Here is a 20,189-nt window from a genome sequence, read left to right as displayed (position 1 = left end):
GCGCATTTTGTTTTTCGTAATTAGTTTTGCTACACCCTTATACCATAAAACATAGAACGTACATTTATTAATACACAATCTCTGGACCTTCTCTATAAACAGATAAACATGATAAACGTTCTCTGCTAAAAATGTTCGTTCTCTGCCATTAGAATAGAGTTGTCCGAAAATATATTGGTTAACTTGGTTTAGTAAAAATGTATTTAGATTTTTTTCATTGTTCAATGTATTTCAAAGTGGACCATTTATACGCATTCATACTCATTTTACTTAGTTTTTTTTTTTTAGTATGAATTATTAACTTCATTATAATATATAAATTTATTTGTTTGCATATTACTTGTTTATTCCGTTTTCACTCAACTCTGGGAAATCCATGCAACGACAGCAATTTTGCCGATTGGCTGCTACTGCGAATTAAGCAGCGCCATTACTGTCAAAGAAGTTGAATGCGATACAACTGTTTACTATACGCCGCGTACGCGTACCGAATTCAGTGGTTTAAAATCTATAATGTGCAAAAAGAATAAAAAATACATGAGAAATTTAATGAGGATTTCCTTTTAGATACAAGTGAAATTAAAATAAAGTGATTATCACCGAAATACAAATTAAAAAATTCAATATAGTGGCCTTCGTGAACTGTCAGGATAAAACGCGAATATCGGATCGAAAAGCTTCAGCGTTGACGGCGACCGCAACGTTCCGCAGATGTCGACTTAGGCAAAGGCGACGACGCTTCTTCAGCCAAACAGCGGACGAAGTAAATCGACACGAACAGCGGCAGTCGGAGTAATAGTGAAGAAGTAATTCCATTGAAATTTGTTGTGGAAAAAGAATTAAATTGAAAGTTATTAAATCGCAAATAGTTTAAGTGAAGTGAAAAGATTATGATTTTTCTATGTGTGTGCAATGTGGTTATATGTATAAAAATAAATTGGAGAAACTATACAGTATGTTGTACGCAGAAGCCAAAGTGCAAAGCTTCTTCGTTACACCCAGGTAAGGGCAACATTAAATAATATAAATAAAAGAAGAGAAAAAATATCTTATCCCGGAAAAGCCCGTATAGTAACCATTCAATTTTAAAGGCCTCAAATTACATATATTTTCAAGTAAAACAAAAAGAACGTTTAAAGTAAACGAACAAACAATCGACCGTGGCAAGTTTCAGCAGCTACTACGATGCGCCATTGCTTCAATACAATTCGGTGTTTGTGTTTGTTCGCCGCGAAAGAGTGCGCAGCAAACACGGTGTAATATTTGGAGAAAGAGTGGAAAGCAAGAAAATCAACAAGACGTTTATTGGCTTTTCGCTGCCGGCTGCCTAAATAACGTCGTCGTCGTCAACGTCGACGACATCAACAACGTTGCTGGCGGCAACAGCGTCGGTGACGTCGACAGCATTGTGACCAAGCCCAAAAATCCAGTCAAGCACTACGAATTCATCAGCACGAAATATTATAAGACAGAAAAGAAAGAAATAGCCAAGTTAGCTGTAGTGAATGTTATTGTAAAAAGTGTCTTATTTTGTGAAGAACTTAAAAAAATGCACAAAACATAGTAATGAAGTAGTCGGACGCCAAAGCAGGCGGCAGGCAGGACACAATCACATGAAATTGTAAAGTTGAATAAAATAATATTAGACATTTCTTGTGCCGAAAAACACAAACGTTAGTTACGGATGTCACCTTTCATTAGTGAATGCAACCGAAATTGAAATTTCAAAGTAATAAAGTTGAATAACATAAAGTAGTAGTTTAAAACAACAAAAGCAACTTGAGCAGTTGGATTTGTAACAGCGGCAATAGTAGCTTCAGTTGCGGCATAATAATGGCCGCCGAGGAACTGAAAGTGGTTTTGCGGCGTAATGAGCATTCCGGTTTTGGGTTTTCGCTGTTGGGCACCACGGGACCGCCGCATGTAATATATGAAATACACGAGAATTCACCGGCTGCCGATAGTGCGGTAAGTAGAATTGATTTATTTTATCTTACTGTTCCAACACTTCTGTTACGATTTATAATAAAACGTGTCCAAGTTAACTTGTTAACAACGTATTTGTGTTTTACATTTAGTCCTGCCTTTGAATTATGCCAAACCGTTTTGCATTTTTTCGAAATTTTTTTAATGAAATTACAATTCAATTCAAATCTCCTTTCCATGCGTATTTAAGTGTGTGCAGAATTTGCTTGAAATGACTTCATCTTTATGGAATTATTTTTTTTTTGTGTTATCTACCGACTTTAGCGCTGTCAGTGTATTGTCTTTGCAGTTGAAATTGTTGCTGCAATATACTTATTTTTGTTGTATGGTTTCCAATTAGAATTAAAAAAATAAAATGACCGAATTGGAATCGAAAGTGGTATATACATAAGTACAAGTAATTGCGCCAGACAATAAAAATGTACATGCATACATATGTATGTATGTACGTATGTATGTATGTACATAAATAAAAGTTTGGAATTGATATAAATATTACCAAATGTCAGTGGCTTACTGCTATAGCATTATATTCTTTTCAACTCATTGCTCACAACTTTCTCATCATATCAGTAGTAATTTTTTATTAATTGATTCAATATCTATTCACTTGTTTCATTGTTTTACATGATGTTAAGAACATTTTTAATTTCCGCTAGGGTTAACACTTTAGTTTACTTCATTTGTTTAGTCATTAGTACATTACAAAAATTATGCAAACTAACTTGAACTTGTTATTGTTTTGCAACTCATACCACAATATTTTCTTTGTTGACTATGCTTTGGTGGATTCCTGTTGCTACGTCGTCACTTTCATTATGACAATTTATTTCATATATGACTAAATTTTTCAAATTCTAATTGGAAATCATACAATAAAAATATGGTAATTCTAATCTGTTTTATTCAGCCGAACTTTGGTGACCACTTGCCAAACAGCTGTTTTGTTCAACGGTGGGCACTATCGATTTATAAGTTTTGTTAATAATGGCAATCAAAGGTTCATACAGACTTCTTTTTAAGTACACACTTTTTTGGTTTACGCAATTACGATTTTCATGAACCTATTTGTGTATCTATTTATACACTATACATAAATATATAATATATAAATGTGAAATATAACTTTGAATTTGAAAAAATAGTAAGACTTTTTAATTTACATTTCGCGCTAAAACCCATTCTTCGAAATATTTTTCTAGGTGATATTTCTGTCAGTGATATTTGTGCCAAAGGCACATCAAAATAATCATTAGTGTTTAGTATACGCTTGTCTTTTTGGAGTGCATTCGACGATTTTTTCGATGAATGAAATTAATAAGTTCCATTAAATTTTGTGTGCGGAATCAATTTTCTGTTGTCGAAATGGTCTGTTGTCAGAATGGTGCATAAGACTTTCAGAATTATTGTTTGTCGCGATCAAGTGATTTTGATTGGTATAAATTATTTAAAGAGGGTCGAGAACGCGTTGCCGATGAACCGCGTTAAGGACGGCCATAAACATCAACTGATGATCATGCCATCGGTAAAATAAAGGAGTTGTTGCATGAGAATCGACGATTAATAATCAGAGATCTTACTGGCATCGTTGGAATATCGGAAGGATTAGTGAAAATTCAAAATTTAAATCAAATATCTTGCCGCAACCATTGTATTTGCCTGATTTAGATCCGTGTAACTTCTGGCTATTTAGTAAACTCATCGCCCGTTCCGGATAAACATTTTTGAGTAAATTGAAGATATTAAACGTTAATTCAGTATGCGTATTGAAGGCTATTCCGGATGTTGTTTCAAGGGTTGCAATATTTTAAAATAATGAACAAAGTCTTACTATTTTTAGCTCATAGTAGTGTGTATGCACGTTTATTGAGCCTTTTATTACCATATCAGCCACTTAAGTGCTTCCACTTAAGTTCGTCAGGTATTTATTAGTATGAACGTGTTGCGTTGTTAATTAAATTGCTCGATTATCGATTGCTAAGGAAATAACAATCATTTTATGAACTCGTCAAAAGGGCATTTTTAGATAATGGTAGTTCTATTTTAAATATAAAACAAATCACTCTACACCCTATATAAAGTGAACTGTGATTTAATGATTATAAACATATACATACATAGATAACATTCATATGTATATTTAATATGCTGTCATTCGATTTGATTTTTAAAGTAAATCATAAAAATATTACTATTTTTTGTTGCTATTATAATTTATTAATAAATTTTCAAATAATATATAGTTTTATTACACCCTTAGAGGTGTGTGCAAAGCAAGTTAGTAATTGTGTTTATATTTGGCATTTAAATGCTTTATGACACTTATAAATTTAAAAAAATATATTGACATTACTAATTAGTTTTGCTACTAATATTGTGATAATATTATAAATACCTTACATTATATTGACACCTCTAAACGTTTTAAAATATACATATACAAGATATGGTATTGTAATTAATTGATTTTTATTTGTTTACTTTAAAAATAAAAAGTACATACTATAATATTTACAAAAGCTCTTGATTTCTTTTAGATTTTATTGGGGAAACTGTGTGTGTGTTTCTTGGCTAAATTATATTAAAACATATTTTTGATGCAGCTCCATTTATATTTTTTATGTGGAGGGAGTGCCACATTTAGTCCACAGTAAATTATTGTCCTTATAATTTTCTAAATTTTCCTTTAAAACTTTTCGTTTTGGCTTACGTTTCTTTCTAATCTACGAATTTTGAATACATACATATCGCTTCTTTCTATTATAAATATTATCGTTCCTCGTTTTTGCTTTGATTTCCATTCCTTGTTTACTGGGTGCGCAAACTCGTCGTGTCGCCTTGATTGCAGATAGAGTTGATGGCAAAGTGTGTTGGCGATTGCGTCTAAGCTAACTGGTTATTACCGGCTTGCCGTTAAATAGATAATGGGTACAAATAGAAAAAATACACAATTCCATGGCTGCTCGCATGACTAACATTTCTACACATTCCAACATACTGTATGCAGAAGAAGGAAGAGTAGCAGTTTGGTGAAGATACTTGAACGCACATACATATGTATGTACATACATAGTACATTTCTACATATGTATATACATAGATATGTATGTAATTTTATACTAAAACGTTTTGATAATATTAAAATGGTCAAAGACGAGACAAAATAAATGGCTAAACGCACAAACATACAAAAATCTTTTCATAAATATAAAATTAAAATTCGTTCGCATAACTAATATGACAAAATCGACAGAGACCATAAACGTGCAACAAATTTTAAAAAAATATCGCACGGAAAATGAAAAGAAAAAAAGATGACTAAATGATCATATATGTATGTATGCACATATGCATACTTTTATTTACATATGATTGTTTCACTGGTTAATTCATATACACATGTACTTCTGCTAATCGCAAATTGCGAGACAAGCAATCATAAAAGCTTATACAGTTTCAGATTGCTCATAAAAATATCGAGTAATGCCAGTCAATCTCTCTCACAAAGGGTCAAAGAAAGCAGTCATTTATGACTACAAAGCAACCAAAAAAAAAAAAAAATTAACAAAAAATATTAAAATTTCAAATGCCGTGTAAAGCAAATTGTTTTCGAGTCTTGTTTTATATGAATAAATGTATGTATTCACTTTTAACCAGACACATTTGAAAGCCAATTGTCTAACAAAACGTGCACAACCGGCACTTTGACAAGCAAGCAACAAACAACATCGTTAGTAATGACCAGACATCTATCAACCGGTTGTGGCATTTATTAAATTTGTAGCAAAAAATGGGCAAAGTAAAACAAATTTAGAAACTAGAAATTATATTGAAAATATATGTACATAACAAGCACATAAATAAATCACAAATTAGTGAAAATTATACAAAATATTTCTTGCACGTACGCATCTGATTCCTGTATAAACTATTATTAGCAATATCACTAATAATCAGCTGATAAGGTTCAATCAGCCGGTTGTTGCTAGAGCCTACGATTTTATTTATGTGGCATAGCCCATACAACAGCATCTACAATGAATATGCGGCTGAGAAATCTTATCTTATTAAAGTACACAATATAACACATGTGTATGTATGTACATATATACAAATTTATAAGAACATCTCATGGTCGTTGCCGCCGTTGTGCGAACTCAGGTTATCTGCTAATTGCCGCAATATGCACACTTATTATGGTTGTGAATTACCCCATTTTCCACGATGCGTTCGTTATTTGAGTTGAAAGTGTCGGTTTCTTGTTTATATAGTATTAATGTACAAATGTATATACATATACATACATACATGYATTAGCTTCTGTTAATTTGTATCTAATTAGTATAAACAATAATATTGATTTTGTTTGTATTAATATACTACATATGTATATCAGAACGTATGTATGTATGAATGTGTTTTGTCCATAATAATTATGAAACGTTATTGTCTTAAATTGAAGATTTGTTTTAATTAAAGTGTAAATAATCTGCACAAATCTATCATGTTTTGTTCCTTGAACAGTGTACCTGTATTAGTTTGCCACGATGTTTGTAGCACCCAAAAATAAACGTCGGAAGTACTTTGTAAAATATGTAAATGAACCATCAGCGAGACAAGCTGAATCCGTTTGTGTACTCGATTTTTGAAATATCAATCTGAAATTTTGCATGTGTTCTTTTTTCTCAAATAAACTGCACATTTGTCAGATTCTCAAACTGAAATCCTTGTAGGTTTATGGAATTTTTTATATTTTACAAATTATCTCCACAAATCTCTCCATCTGACTTATATTATTATTTAAAACTTAAACTCTCCGAACAAATTGTTCAGATCGGACCACCATAGTATACAACTTATGTACATATAACTGATCGATCAAAATCAAATCCTTGTATGGAAAACTATTATATGCATTCTATCACTATCAAATGCATCACTAAAATCTCCGAAGCAATTGTTCAGATCGGACCACTATAGCATCTAGCTGACATTCAAACTGACCGATTAATATCTTCTATGCTATAAAAATTACACGTGTGAAGGGTGACTTTTTTTCTTTTCTTTGTTTCTTCAATCTACTGTATTTCTAAAAACGTTCCAAACTTCTTTTTCCATTTGAGTTGTGCAACATGGAATTTAAAATAATTCTTTTGTAGAACAGATAAAGAATATTCCTGCAAAAAATGTATGCATATATGTATACATACACATATATATATATACCTATATATATTATAGGTACATCTTAACTTACGTTTCTTCTGGCATAGCATATGCACCTTACCTTATTTCAACTTCTTGGTTTGTTTTCTAGCATTTAGTGCCTTTCTTTCTATTTATACTACTCATACAAACATTCTTGTATAATTTTGTTGTTCTTTATTGGTGTTTTTTTCTTTTAAACATACTGCATTCATTTCCATTTTTATATGCTTAGAAGTCACGTTCTATGTTTATATTACTATCTTTCTAACATTCTAGTTGCTATCCCTAGAGACGCTATAAATATACGTAAATGTGTATGTACATATCTATGTAAATATTCAAGACATTCAATACTCATTCGTTGGATTTCCTCTTTTCCCCACTGCATTGTTCATTATATTTGACCGGTGAAAATAATAAACATAAGCTTATATAGATTCATAATCTATAATTGCCGTACATCTAGTAAATTTTTCTTCATTGCTACTGTATACGTGTTACTATTGTTATTATTAATTATATATTTACAGGATTGCGTTTTATTATGACTTTATTTAACACTGTGGCAATGATTGTACTGCATACCAACTGCCTTCTTTGAAACTCCAAATATTCTGCTATTCATTGACATTTATTCCCACTGCATTTACGTACAGCGGCCTACACATACCATAAATTCCATTGTGATCGCTGCATTATTTACTCGTTACTCTTTACTTATGTATGTCGCATTATATGTCGTGTGTTATTATTGATTTCGAATTTACAAAGCAGACTAAAAACTGATATGAGTGTGTATGTATGCATATCCCTTGGTGCAACTGTCATCTTGTCTTGCAGTTGCAATGCCGATTGATTTATGTCTATCAGTTATGTGAATAAACAAACTAACTTGCGTATACGTATACATGTACATACGTTTGTGTGTTTAAATAACTTTGTTTCTTGTCACTGCTTCAACGGCTGCCGTAGTTGCTATCATTACCATTTGATTTTAAAAAATGTTCAGACTTGCAAAAAATTCAACACGCATGCATTTTTATATATACATACCAAATATAGGTAAATGTATGATAATAGAAAACGCACAATAAAAAGATTAAAATTGCAATAATTATACATATGCATAGCATTACTTTATGAGTGCGTACGCCACGCATTGCCATAATGAAAGTTGAGCTGTAAGAAAGCGAGTTGTTGTTTGTTTCTGGTTTTGGAAACCAATTTGTACAATTTGTATTTTTTTCCATTTCTTTTTTGATTGCAAGATTGTTGCTTCGCACCTGACAACGCCACCGCGTGCCATTCGTTCAAATGTATGCATCCATTGAAAATATTATTGCTTATTTATTATTGTCCACTCTTCATACTCGTCGTAATCCACGAAATTTTCTCCATATTTGTTCGTCAATTCAAGGCCACTTTTCGTTTCGTTAATGCGATTTTGGAATGTGCATCCGTGGTCGCAAGACACTACAATTCAAAAGATTTCAACTGTCTAATCAATGGTCGATCCATAAAATATTAAAAAGTAATATTTTGTGAGTGAACGTACGAACTTTTAAATGTGTATGTGCAAAAGAACTAATTGTAAACGCATTCGTTTACTAGGGTAAGTAAATTATCGGATTCTATTTGCCAAATATACATATAATCGTTTGACCTTGTTAGAATGGCTTAGAATTTCTTGTAAGAAAGGAATAATCTAAAACAAAATTTAAATAACAATGTCCTGTTTATTTTACGCTTATATATATGTATCTGTTATGTCACGAAAATTATATGCAGAAATTATAAATAATAAAAATCAAAATATATTGATTGATTTTATATTTCAAACCATTTGTAGGTATTGAATAACCTCGAAATTTGTGTATTTATTCCCACGTTTGTAAGTGCAAAATCGTCATAGACTAGAAATTGTAATTAAATTCGCCGGGTAAATGATATTTCAAAAAGATGTATTTTGCTAAGTTGGTAGGATTGTCCTTAATTACTCTGCAAGTGGTGCACTCCGATTTTTACAGTGGATAAAAATACTGAACAAATAATTTGCATAAATAAGGCGAATATTGCAGAAGGCTTACTGTGATTCAAAAAAACAAGTCTACGATTGACATGTCTCGTTATGGACATTCTTCGACCTCTTCAACTGATGAAAATCTTAAAAAAGTGATATGGTTCTTGAAAAACGTCAGACAAATGTTAGAGAGATGGCATGAAAGCATGAAAGAATTTTGGGTATGAAACGAGTTATTGCTCTCCTCCACCCCGATAAAGCTGAATTTTTTCGAAAAGAGTACGATTGTGACCAAACTTAAAGCCTAAAATGCAATGAATACCATTGATCAAACACCGTTTTTACCAGATTTGGCTTCGTGTGATTTTATCTTGTTCTCCATACTGAAACTACCGCAACGTGGAATCTGTTTTCTGTCGATCGAAGAGATAAAACAAAAAAGTTCTTATGGAAAATGTTTCGAGGACTCAAAAATTGTTGGCATAAGTGTATTATATTTGGTGGGGATTTCTTTGAAGACGACAAAATAAATATTGATTTGTCACATTGTATTTAATATTTACTCCGAAGATGTGAAATATGGTAAGGGTTTGAAGGAAAAACAGAAATATGATCAATCAAATAGGTATTTATCGTGAAGAAAATATATAGTTATATATATAATTAGCACATACATATGTATAAATATTGTATATTTGGTTCAAAAATTAAATTTTTTAAATTAATTATAGTTTTCTGAAAACTAACTTTCTTTTGATTCTATCAATGTCAGCCCCTGATCAAAGTAAGCCTCTGAGAGAGAAACTAAGTTTCTCAAGAGGTGGTCCCTAATTAAGAATACGAGTTTAAAAAAAGATGCTTACGAATTTATATTTTTCTTGCAATAATTCCTGAAATAAAAAATGCACTTGAGCAATCAACAAGATTGTATATATTTTTTCCATTTCATTTCGTCCCCTTATTCAGCCAGTACTATTCACAGTAAACAAATTTGTGTGGTCTCCCAAGTCACACTACGAGCTGCTCAGCCTGCAAACAGATGTTTTTAAATTTATTTGCAAATAATAATATTATTTTTGTATAGGGAAATAATCTTTTTAATATCTACTTCGTTACGAAATCGTTTTGTAGATAAGTATGTATATGCTTACATTCAAATAAGCATATTCAATCACATATTAAAGAAAGAAACATAATATCTTGATATTATTTTATATAAATTATAAGCAATTAATAATAAAAGAGACGTTCAAGATTTTAACCATGATTACTTAAATTTTGCTTTTTTCACATTTTCGATGTGGATGACCCGGATATGCATGTTCTAGATTGATTAGAATACGTTAAAAACACTAAAGAATACCTGTTAATATTTTATTTATTTTGAAATATTATTTATGTAAGCTTTGAAACATATTTTGTATTTGTCTATATATTTTGCGAAGTATTTGTGCGTACAAATATAAATTATCAATTTGTTAATCTCTCCACTATTTTCACTCAGCACGTTAAATAGCGCAAAATTTAATGGTGAAAATGAAAACAAGTTAAACATAAATGAAATGCATTTTCCGGTGATTTTTGACTTTAATACCTTTGTATCATATGCATACATACACACATACGTATGGCAATAAATTTTTCTTTGTATTTATGAATGCGTATTTGTATGACTTTTGTTTATTATTGTTTCTTGTTTTGCTATAAACAATTTAGCATACTTGTTTCTACGTTTGTGGAGGGTACCTGCAGGAAAAAAACAAAATAATAACAAACTATGTTTTCTCATCAAAAGGATATTGGACATCAGTATATCACATCGTTGAAAAAATATTTTTGAATATAAAACGTAAAAATTGTAATAAGAACTCTAGTCTTTTATTTCCCTTTGATTAATAAAAATGTATTTATACTATTATCGATTTCCTGCAGGTCATCTACATCTTCATATGTATAACGTGTGCGTTTTTGCAGTTACTCGCAATGTTTAAATTACGTAAAATGCACAAGTCAATTATGCTCCAGTATACTTTGGCGCTTTACGGCCCCTGCAGTTGGAATTTGGTATTAACTGCCTAGCGGAAGATTGTTATAACGCTTCTATTGATATACTTACTTACATATGAATGTAGAAGAAATATTAAAACAAGTAAGGAAGGGTTAAGTTCGGGTGTCACCGAACATTTTATACTCTCGCATGACAAGTTTCATCAAGATATCTCAATTTTTACTCAAGTTACAGCATGCACGGACTTTACTCGTCACCATGATCACTTTGGTATATATAACCATATATTATCAGATCATATAGCATCAGATGGAATTCAAAATAGCGTTGTATTGGAAGAAGGCGTGTTAGTGAACCGATTTCACCCATATTTCGTACATGTCATCAGGCCTGGGTGCAGCTTCCTTCTTCCATTGCTTCCGTAAAATTTAGTGTTTCTGACGCCTTTTGATAGTCGGTTAACGCACTTTTAGTGATTTTCAACATAATCTTTTTATGGGAGATGGGCGTGGTTATTATCCGATTTCTTCCATTTTTGAACTGTATATGGAAATGCCTAAAAGAAACGACTCTATGCAGTTTCGTTGACATAGCTATAGAAGTTTTGGAGATATGTACAAAAAAGTTAGTAGGGAGCGGGGCCACGCCTACTTTTCCAAAAAAATTACGTCCAAATATGCCCCTCCCTAATGCGATCCTTTGTGCCAAATTTCATTTTAATATCTTTATTTATGGCTTAGTTATGACACTTTAGAGGTTTTCGGTTTCCGCCATTTTGTGGGCCTGTCAGTGGGCCGATTTTGCCCATCTTCGAACTTAACCTTCTTATGGAGCCMAGAAATACGTGTACCAAGTTTCATCATGATATCTCAATTTTTACTCAAGTTGCAGCTTGCACGGACGGACGGTCAGACGGACATCCGGATTTCAACTCGACTCCTCACCCTGATCACTTTGGTATATATAACCCTATATCTGACTCTTTTAGTTTTAGGACTTACAAACAACCGTTATGTGAACAAAACTATAATACTCTCCTTAGCAACTTTGTTGCGAGAGTATAAAAATTGACCTGCCGTGTGTGTATGTTTGTTTGCCATTAAGTAATGATCCAATTTTTTTCTCCAGCTATTTTTTTTTTTTAATTTTTTATTGCCAATTTTTATAACTTTTTCTGCGGTACTTATTCTCTAGATTGTTATTAGTTACGAGCATTTTATTTACTCTTAAGTCCCTATGTTATGTACATAAGTACGTACTTATGCATGTGTACTTGTATTTCAGCGCTCAGTACCTTCTTGCATTGTGTGTGTTTTGGTAGGCTTTTTGCACATTTGTTGACCTGCTTTTTCATTAATTTCTAAGTTCGAAATTTATTTGTCAATTTGCAGCGTTGTGGGCGTCAATTAGTATGTACAAAGAGATGTATATAAAGGCGAATAAAAAGTTGGTGCAGGACTGTCGCCTATCCGTTGACTTCTACAATTATTATAAATTATTTGTGTGTGAGAGAGTAGCGATAAAATGTGTTTGTATGTGTCTTGTTCAATTGGGTATCGTAAATTTCTACTAATTTTTATTAAGAGTACCGTCAACCAGTATTTTATACCATGAACGGGGTAAAAATGAAACGTTGGAGAATATATAAGGTATATATCTATAAAATATGTACATATAGAAATAATAAGCGTCACGAGCTGAGTTGATTTAGCCATGTTCGTTTATCTGTCTTTTGCATACTTTTATCATTTTCCAAGAAGCTGTTCCATTTGTCGGAAAAGCCGATGTCAGAAGGAAATAGCAAATAGCTGTCATACAAACTTCTTGATCCAAATCAAGTTCATGTATGGTAAACTTTTTTTGTCATCGACAAAGGTGCAAGGAAGCTCTAAAATCTCCGAATATATTGTTTAGATCGGACGATTATATCATATACATAAGTAGTTGCCTTACAAACTGACCGATCAAAATCATGATAAAGATCTTTTTATGCTCTAAGAAATACATAGAACTGTGAAGGTTATTATATATAGCTGGGTGCAGTCGAAGTTAGCCTTTTTTGTTGTTATATTTTTTCGTTCTTTTGTAACACCGTTAATTGTTTTAAAAGCAGCGATCATATATGTATTTGATGATATAAATATACATATAATATAGAATTTTCAATAAGCGAAAAACATTGAATGAAAAAATAACTATGTCTTTCAGTAAGTAGTAGCAGTTTTCTCAATGGAAATTTTGCGTCACACAAGCATAGTCCTTGAATGTTTTTCAAAGCTGTTGAATAGATTAGTAATTGATTTCAAACAAACATCCATCTATGAGAAATCGCGTCAAGGTCGTAGGGTTGGCAACACTAAATAAAAAATATGTCTAGTTTGAAGATTTCCAGTAAAGTATCTGTTCCTTAGTAAAACTATGTCTCTAAAATGTTTTTAAATATTTTAATTTGTTGTGGGGTCTGTATCAACTGATCAAATTTAACCCGGACAAATATGTTTTCATGCACTTAAATACAAATCTTTATTACCGCATTCAAAATGGACTCCTGAGCTAATCCAAGCGTGCCAACGCTAAATCCAATTTTAGAAATTTGTTATACATGTCTATGGACAGACTAGGACACTTGTTGTTGTTGTTGTTGTAGCTACAGAAGACATTCTTGAAAAATTTCGTGGAATGGTTCCGAGTTGCGGATGAAAATATGGAGCCGTTCCGGTTAATTAGACTCGACTGTCGTGGGAACGGAGGACACTTTTTGTCTCCCAAACCGGGTTTTGTTGCCGACGAGAAGAGAAAAGACGAAGTGATCATCGCGCTTGTGCTGGGGTGGCACGCTTCGAGTAATGATATCAGTTTTTGTTAGGACGTGCATAGTATTGACACGCTTCATACACAAAATATTAACCAAAATGTGTTAAGTCGATCCTTAAGAGATGTGGAAATCCTTTGCTGTCTCTCTGATGCTAACGCGACAATTTTCAAGCATTTTTTCTTTAATTTCTTGGATCATAAAGTCATTAAAAGTGGTAGATGGACGCAACTTTCGGTAATTTCAATTTAAATTGTAGATAACATGAAAACCCGCATATATCTTTATATAAACGCTTATACATATAACTATATATGTAAGTATGTACATAGATAGACTGGTATGTAAATAATTATCTTTATCCGAATTGTATAATTTATGTTCATATTTCATTACACCACTTGCTAAAGTTACAGCTGCTTCTGAAACTCTAAAAGAAGCTTAAAGCTGGTTTATTTAATTTTTGACAATAAAGAAACATGTCTACATATAGTTATGTGTAGTTAACATATCTCTCAAGCAAACTACACTGAACTCTCTACCACAAAGCATACCCCCCACTTCACATTCATAAGTATTTCATATTGTTAAGGTGTCTGCAAGAACTTAACTTCCTCCCACTTGAACACACACGCACACACACACACACAAGACTTAGTCACTTGCTTTGTGTGCTCTTTCTTATAAGGCATTGCTCTTAGTGCTTCAGTCATGCGCTAACAACTATTAATATGCAAATGTATACTTACAGACAAACTTAGTTCTTACGGCAAATACAAATGTGCTTCATATATTTTCTTCAATAACAATAATAATCTACAAAAGTGTGTAATAGTGTGTATGTGAGCTTCTGCATGGCTGTGCGAGCACATTAATGTACTTGAACTATAATGACTTGCCGTTGAATAGCGTTAAATCGTATCGAAGGCAACAATAGTAGTAAGAAAACAGCAAACAAGTAAGACACAAACACACATACACCCTCACATACATAATTGCACGCGATCATACCGATAATCATGTCGAGACTAACGCCAACAATAGTTACTCATACGCCAGCGCATACTTAACTCACATGCAGGCAAACGCAGCAGACAGCAGTTGGGTTGCATATACAGCGGCATACTCATGCATACATACAAATATATATACGTGTATTTTCTAGTAGGTGTGCCAAGTAGCAGACATGCCAGCAGTGGCACACAATAGATAAATATGGATGGACGGACAGACTAAGCGACAGACAATTGTTCGTTGACTCTTGAAGAATTTGTGGATTTTTTCATAAATTTTTTATTTTCTATTTCTTCTTTTATTCTAAATGTTGCAAGTGTAATTCTTTTTGTGTATGTTTTTGTTATTGTTGTCGGATCACAAATTGGTTTTTTTATTGCTGGCCAGCTGCTCTTATTTTGACTGATAAAAGCAGAACGTTTTGCTTTAGACTTTTGATTGTTGTTTTTATATTTTTGCTTTGTGTTTGGTTTGTTTGTTGTATTTCTTTGGTCTAATTTTAGTTTCAATTCAGTTAAAATTTCACACACATATACTAAATATATAAACAACACTCATGTGTATGTACATATGTACAACGAAAACAAAAGCAACCTAATGTGTTTAGTTCTTTTAGCTTCTAATTGAAATTGTAGTTTTTAATTGAATTAAAGTGAATTTACTTTGTGCACAGTTCGGATGTCAACTGAGTATGTTTCAAGCGCGCTGTCTTTGTTGTTGACAACCAACATTCACACACACTCATACAGCCACACACAGAGCCAACACGCAAACTTTTCATGAACTTTCGCCTTCTGTGCGCTCACTCTACGTCCGCCTCACTCACTTCACTAATCATTGGCTTTGTTCTTTGTCGTATCCAGTATTGTTGTTGTAGTCGCTAGCAGTTGTCAACTTACGGGTTGTTGGCTTGCTTAGCTAAGCCCTTACACTAGTCTCCTACTCCGCCCACCAACTTACTTCGCCAGCGATTATACTATATGTAGGGTCATGTCCGCCCTGCCGCCTCATGCTCGCCCACGCGCCAATTTGTAAATTTAAACGCCTCTCATCGGATTTCCAGTGTCACTTTCCTTGTTTGCTATGTCAATACTTCTATTTTTGTGTGTTTTCATTGTTTTTCTTTTGCATATTCGTGTTCATCGTTTGTTGGCGGAAGCGAGTACAATCGCATTTCCTTTTGGGTATTCCCATGAATGTCGATTCGGTTAGCGTTGAGCTTATGGAAAAATGAATTATCAAGTTTCGAAAAAGTTCTTTTGGGTACATCTGAATCCTACTAAATACAAATCCTAACCGCAACTAACAGATCGTAGCTTAGTTAGCAATTGCTATTTGTTTGGTCAAACTCCTACTTTTATTATTAATTTGTATGATGTCATCCGACATCTGTCGGTGTGTCTTATGAGCTTTTAAGCTTTTTCAGAGCTAGGTAATGGAGTGGTACTGAATTCGAAGTCGTCAAATACATTTCCCAAAAATTGTATTAAATTTGTTGAAATAATAAAAAAAAACTTATTTTTTTCTATGTCTTTGTGGACGAATTTCTTATTTGGTCTCAGACCCGATGGAACTTGTTGACTTTTCCAGTTATTGAAAAGTATTCAATTCACCCCCATAGTGGATGTCGATATTTAAATATTTGCTTATATTTTTACTGAGTAGGCGGCGCTATGTCCTCCACCTTGTCTTTCGAATGAAATGGAAGCTTTCCTCTTTCGCTGCTTCCCCCAGCGGGTACTGCGTAGAAGGCTTTCAGATAATGTATAATAATTTTTTTCGGGGAAAAAATATATAAGCTTAAACATTTTCCCTGTCTTTCCTCGCTTTAAAAAAACGCGTTGAAAAAAGTTTTTCACTTGCATAAAATTAGTACTGCTTTATTATTTTTTTAATTAAATACTGAAATCCTTCTAAGTTTTTATATACGGGCGGTATATAGATCTTATAAGGGGGCTCTATCGGAGCCGGTGTGAAAATTAGACAATGGGCGTGGCACTGCCCACTCAGGTCCCGACTGACCGATTTCGACAAAATTTGGAACTTAACATTCTTTTCATATTCCTATGTCACTCTGTGAAAATGAGCGAAATCGTACTGCAATCATGCCTACTTCCCATATAACACAATTTAAAATTCCATTTACTTCTTTCACTTTCCAGTACACAAATAAAGAATTAATTAATATAACGGAATAAAATGTTGCGATAATAATTCCCTTAAAGTAAACCACCTTTTAACCAACAATTCTTCAAATCCAACTAATACTGTTCAAGCCCCTAGGCACCGAATATGCGGAGCCGATACCAATAGTAGACTTTTGACCGAAAATATCATTCAATGTGTGATATATGTAATTGAAATTCAGATAGAATCCTTCCTGGCAATAGGATTTAACTGTGTCAAAAATGGTTTGAATCGGGTCATTACTTTCCTGAGCTCCTATATACCTAATATAAAGATTTAGAACTTCTAGGTCACTTTATGCTGGATATATCCGCCAATATTTGAGTTATCTCTTTGAAAATTGGAGAACATGTTTTACTCACAACAGTGTATCTTTGCGCCTAAAATTGATACTATAATTACTACTAAGATTTTCGGACATCCACTTGACTTTGCTCCATATGATTGGTGATTGTATGTAAGGTATCTAAGTGAAATCAAGGACGATGAACGAATTTTGTCTGGTTTTTGAGACCAAATGATCCTATGTGCAGCGTAGCCGCTGTCTTTTAATTCGCTGAAATATGTCATGTGGTATTCGCAAAGGACCATAAATCTTCCGCAGAACATTCTCTCGAGAACTAGTAACACCGACTCATCAGCTGTTATCATCGTCCATGCCTCTGCGCCATATAGCAGGACGGGAATATTGCGTGACTTATCGAGCTTGGTTTTTGGTAACGTGGTTTCTAGCTGCCTTCTTGAATCTTTCGTTTAATATCCACAAAAAATAAGTTTTACTATATTTAAAGATCTGTGCTTTTCTTTTATGATATATTTTGAATATATTTATATATTAGCATTGTCATGTAAATTTCGGTATAATTTCTGAATTTTCGGTTAATTAATGAAAATGCTGCAAAACATTATTCATCTACATATTTCCATAATCTATACTGCCTTTTCAAGACCATAACAAAAAATGTACTCACAAAAAAAAAACAACTCAGTCTGCTGCAAATGTTCACAAAAGCTTATCGAATTTCGTTGTTTATCGCTTTTTTTTTGCGGAGAAATTTGGAAAATTTATTTAAAACATTTTCGTATATTTATTTAGTGGACTTCTTCTTAATGTGTAAACATGCAAAATTATGGAAATCTTCAATGTGTTTACAAAAGCTGTGCTGAATAAATATTGCACACATTACTCTAAAAAAGATGGAAGAAAATGCCAAACACAAAAGCAAATAAAACAAAAATATTTATTCAGATAAGATAAAAGATAAAAAGCAATGCCAACAGGTTTAAATGTCGGAAAAAGTATGTAGAAGAAGTGTAAAAATGATCAGTATTCCAAAAATTCTTTAATTTTTTCCACCTCGCATGAATTACGAGCTTAGTAAGTTGCTGATAAGTGGTTTCATTTCAAGTCAATTAAAGGTGACTGAATAAAAATCGTACTACCTTCTTTTTATATATTTTATATATTCAGAAATTAGTGCAGTAAAGTATGCGTATTGAGGATAATTGCATTACTGTCTACTTTCAATTAATTAATTTGTGTACATATGAACTCAGTTTCTATGACTCAATGTCTTTTAACTTCAATCAAAGTAAATATCTTAATGAAATAAGTGTTATACTCACTTAAGACCGCTGTGGCGGACATTATCTACGGCTAACTAGTGAGTTCCAAGTGCCCTCTATGTGACCGGTGAATTTAGAACGCAAAGCGCTGGCTCATTCACGAAAAGGGTGTGCAGACAGTTGGATAAGTCGGTGACTTTTTGAATGGGATGGGAAGTTTGTGTTATTACCCATTGCCTTGATGCTTTCCTTTCACCATAAAGGAAATATTGAATAATCAGTAGTTTGCACAGGCATACAAAACGGTAAAAAACTAAACTTAACGATGCGAATCCGATTCTCCAATCGTTGAAGATGGAGCAAACGTTCCATGAAAAAGTTCGAAACTTCACCCTGCGGCAAATCTTCGAAACGGCCCGTGAAAAGAGAATCGACACTCAAAAGCTCAGTCAAAATTGGAAAAGACCTCTCCGAGCCGTTCGATACCCAACGAGGTTTTAGGCAAGGTGCCTCCCTGTAACTTCTTCAACCTATAATCTTTTATAAGAGTGTACAGCTGCGGTATATGCCGATGATATTGGTACCTTTGGCGTCAATAATCGCGCCGTTAGTTCTACTTTCTCCAGACTGGACTGACGACAATGTAAGTCTCGATATCAAACGCAGAATAACTCTTGCCAATATGAACTGATTAGGCAATTGAGAAGTACAGTCCTCTCCCGACGAACAAAAACCAACCTCTACAAGTTACTCATTATTCATAGGCATGGGTGATGACAACATCTGATGAGTCGACGTTACGAGTTTGCGAGAGAAAGGTTCGGCGGACGATTTATGGTCCTTTGCGCGTTAGCCACGGCGAATATCGCATTCGATCTAATGATGAGCTGTATGAGATATATGACAACATTGACATAGTTCAGCGATTTAAAAGAGCGGCTATGCTGGCTAGGTCATGTAGTCCGAATGGACGAAAATACTCCAGCTCTGAAAGTATTCGACGTAATACCCGTCGGGAGAAGCAGACGAAGACCTCCATTCCCTTGGAAAGACCAGGGGGAGAAGAAACTGGAAGAAGAAACGACTGGTGCGCTATTGTTAACTCCGCTATAACCGCGTAGCTCAAGTAAAGAAAAAGAAGAGGTGCAGAGTTGCGTTTATAGTTCCGAGGCCCCTTGTCTTACCGAACTGCCCTCGTTTAATGTTGCGCATGTCGAGCCCTGTCTTAATAGCGAATTCTAATTTCGCTGCGACCAACCGAGCGCGCCCAACTCAAAGCACGACTCCTCGAAGCGTGTAATCATTCGCTGCAAAATGACTTACCGCAAGCGAATTCTACCCAATGCATGCACCTCAGCCACGTTTGTAAATAACTTTGGGGTGCATTT

General features: G+C 33.5%; 1 protein-coding gene across 7 annotated transcripts in view; it reads left to right on the top strand.

The window, feature by feature from the left end:
• Window positions 1-385: 385 nt before the first annotated feature.
• Window positions 386-20,189, top strand: part of LOC108977846 — a 50,423-nt gene continuing 30,619 nt past the window's right edge. For 3 of the 7 annotated variants that reach the window (XM_018947818.1, XM_018947810.1, XM_018947780.1), the window contains exon 1: window positions 386-1,968. In XM_018947818.1, coding sequence (XP_018803363.1) covers window positions 1,834-1,968 — 135 coding nt within the window. In that variant the 5' untranslated portion in view covers window positions 386-1,833. The remainder of the gene's footprint in view (window positions 1,969-20,189) is intronic. The other 4 variants (XM_018947835.1, XM_018947826.1, XM_018947800.1 and 1 more) reach the window with 3 other exon arrangements.

This window comes from Bactrocera latifrons, unplaced genomic scaffold (assembly GCF_001853355.1).
Source record: "Bactrocera latifrons isolate USDA-ARS-PBARC rearing strain unplaced genomic scaffold, ASM185335v1 scaffold_117, whole genome shotgun sequence".
In the NCBI taxonomy this organism is placed as follows: domain Eukaryota; kingdom Metazoa; phylum Arthropoda; class Insecta; order Diptera; family Tephritidae; genus Bactrocera; species Bactrocera latifrons.
Note: the sequence above shows the minus strand (reverse complement) of the source record. Positions and strands in the feature narration are given on the sequence as shown.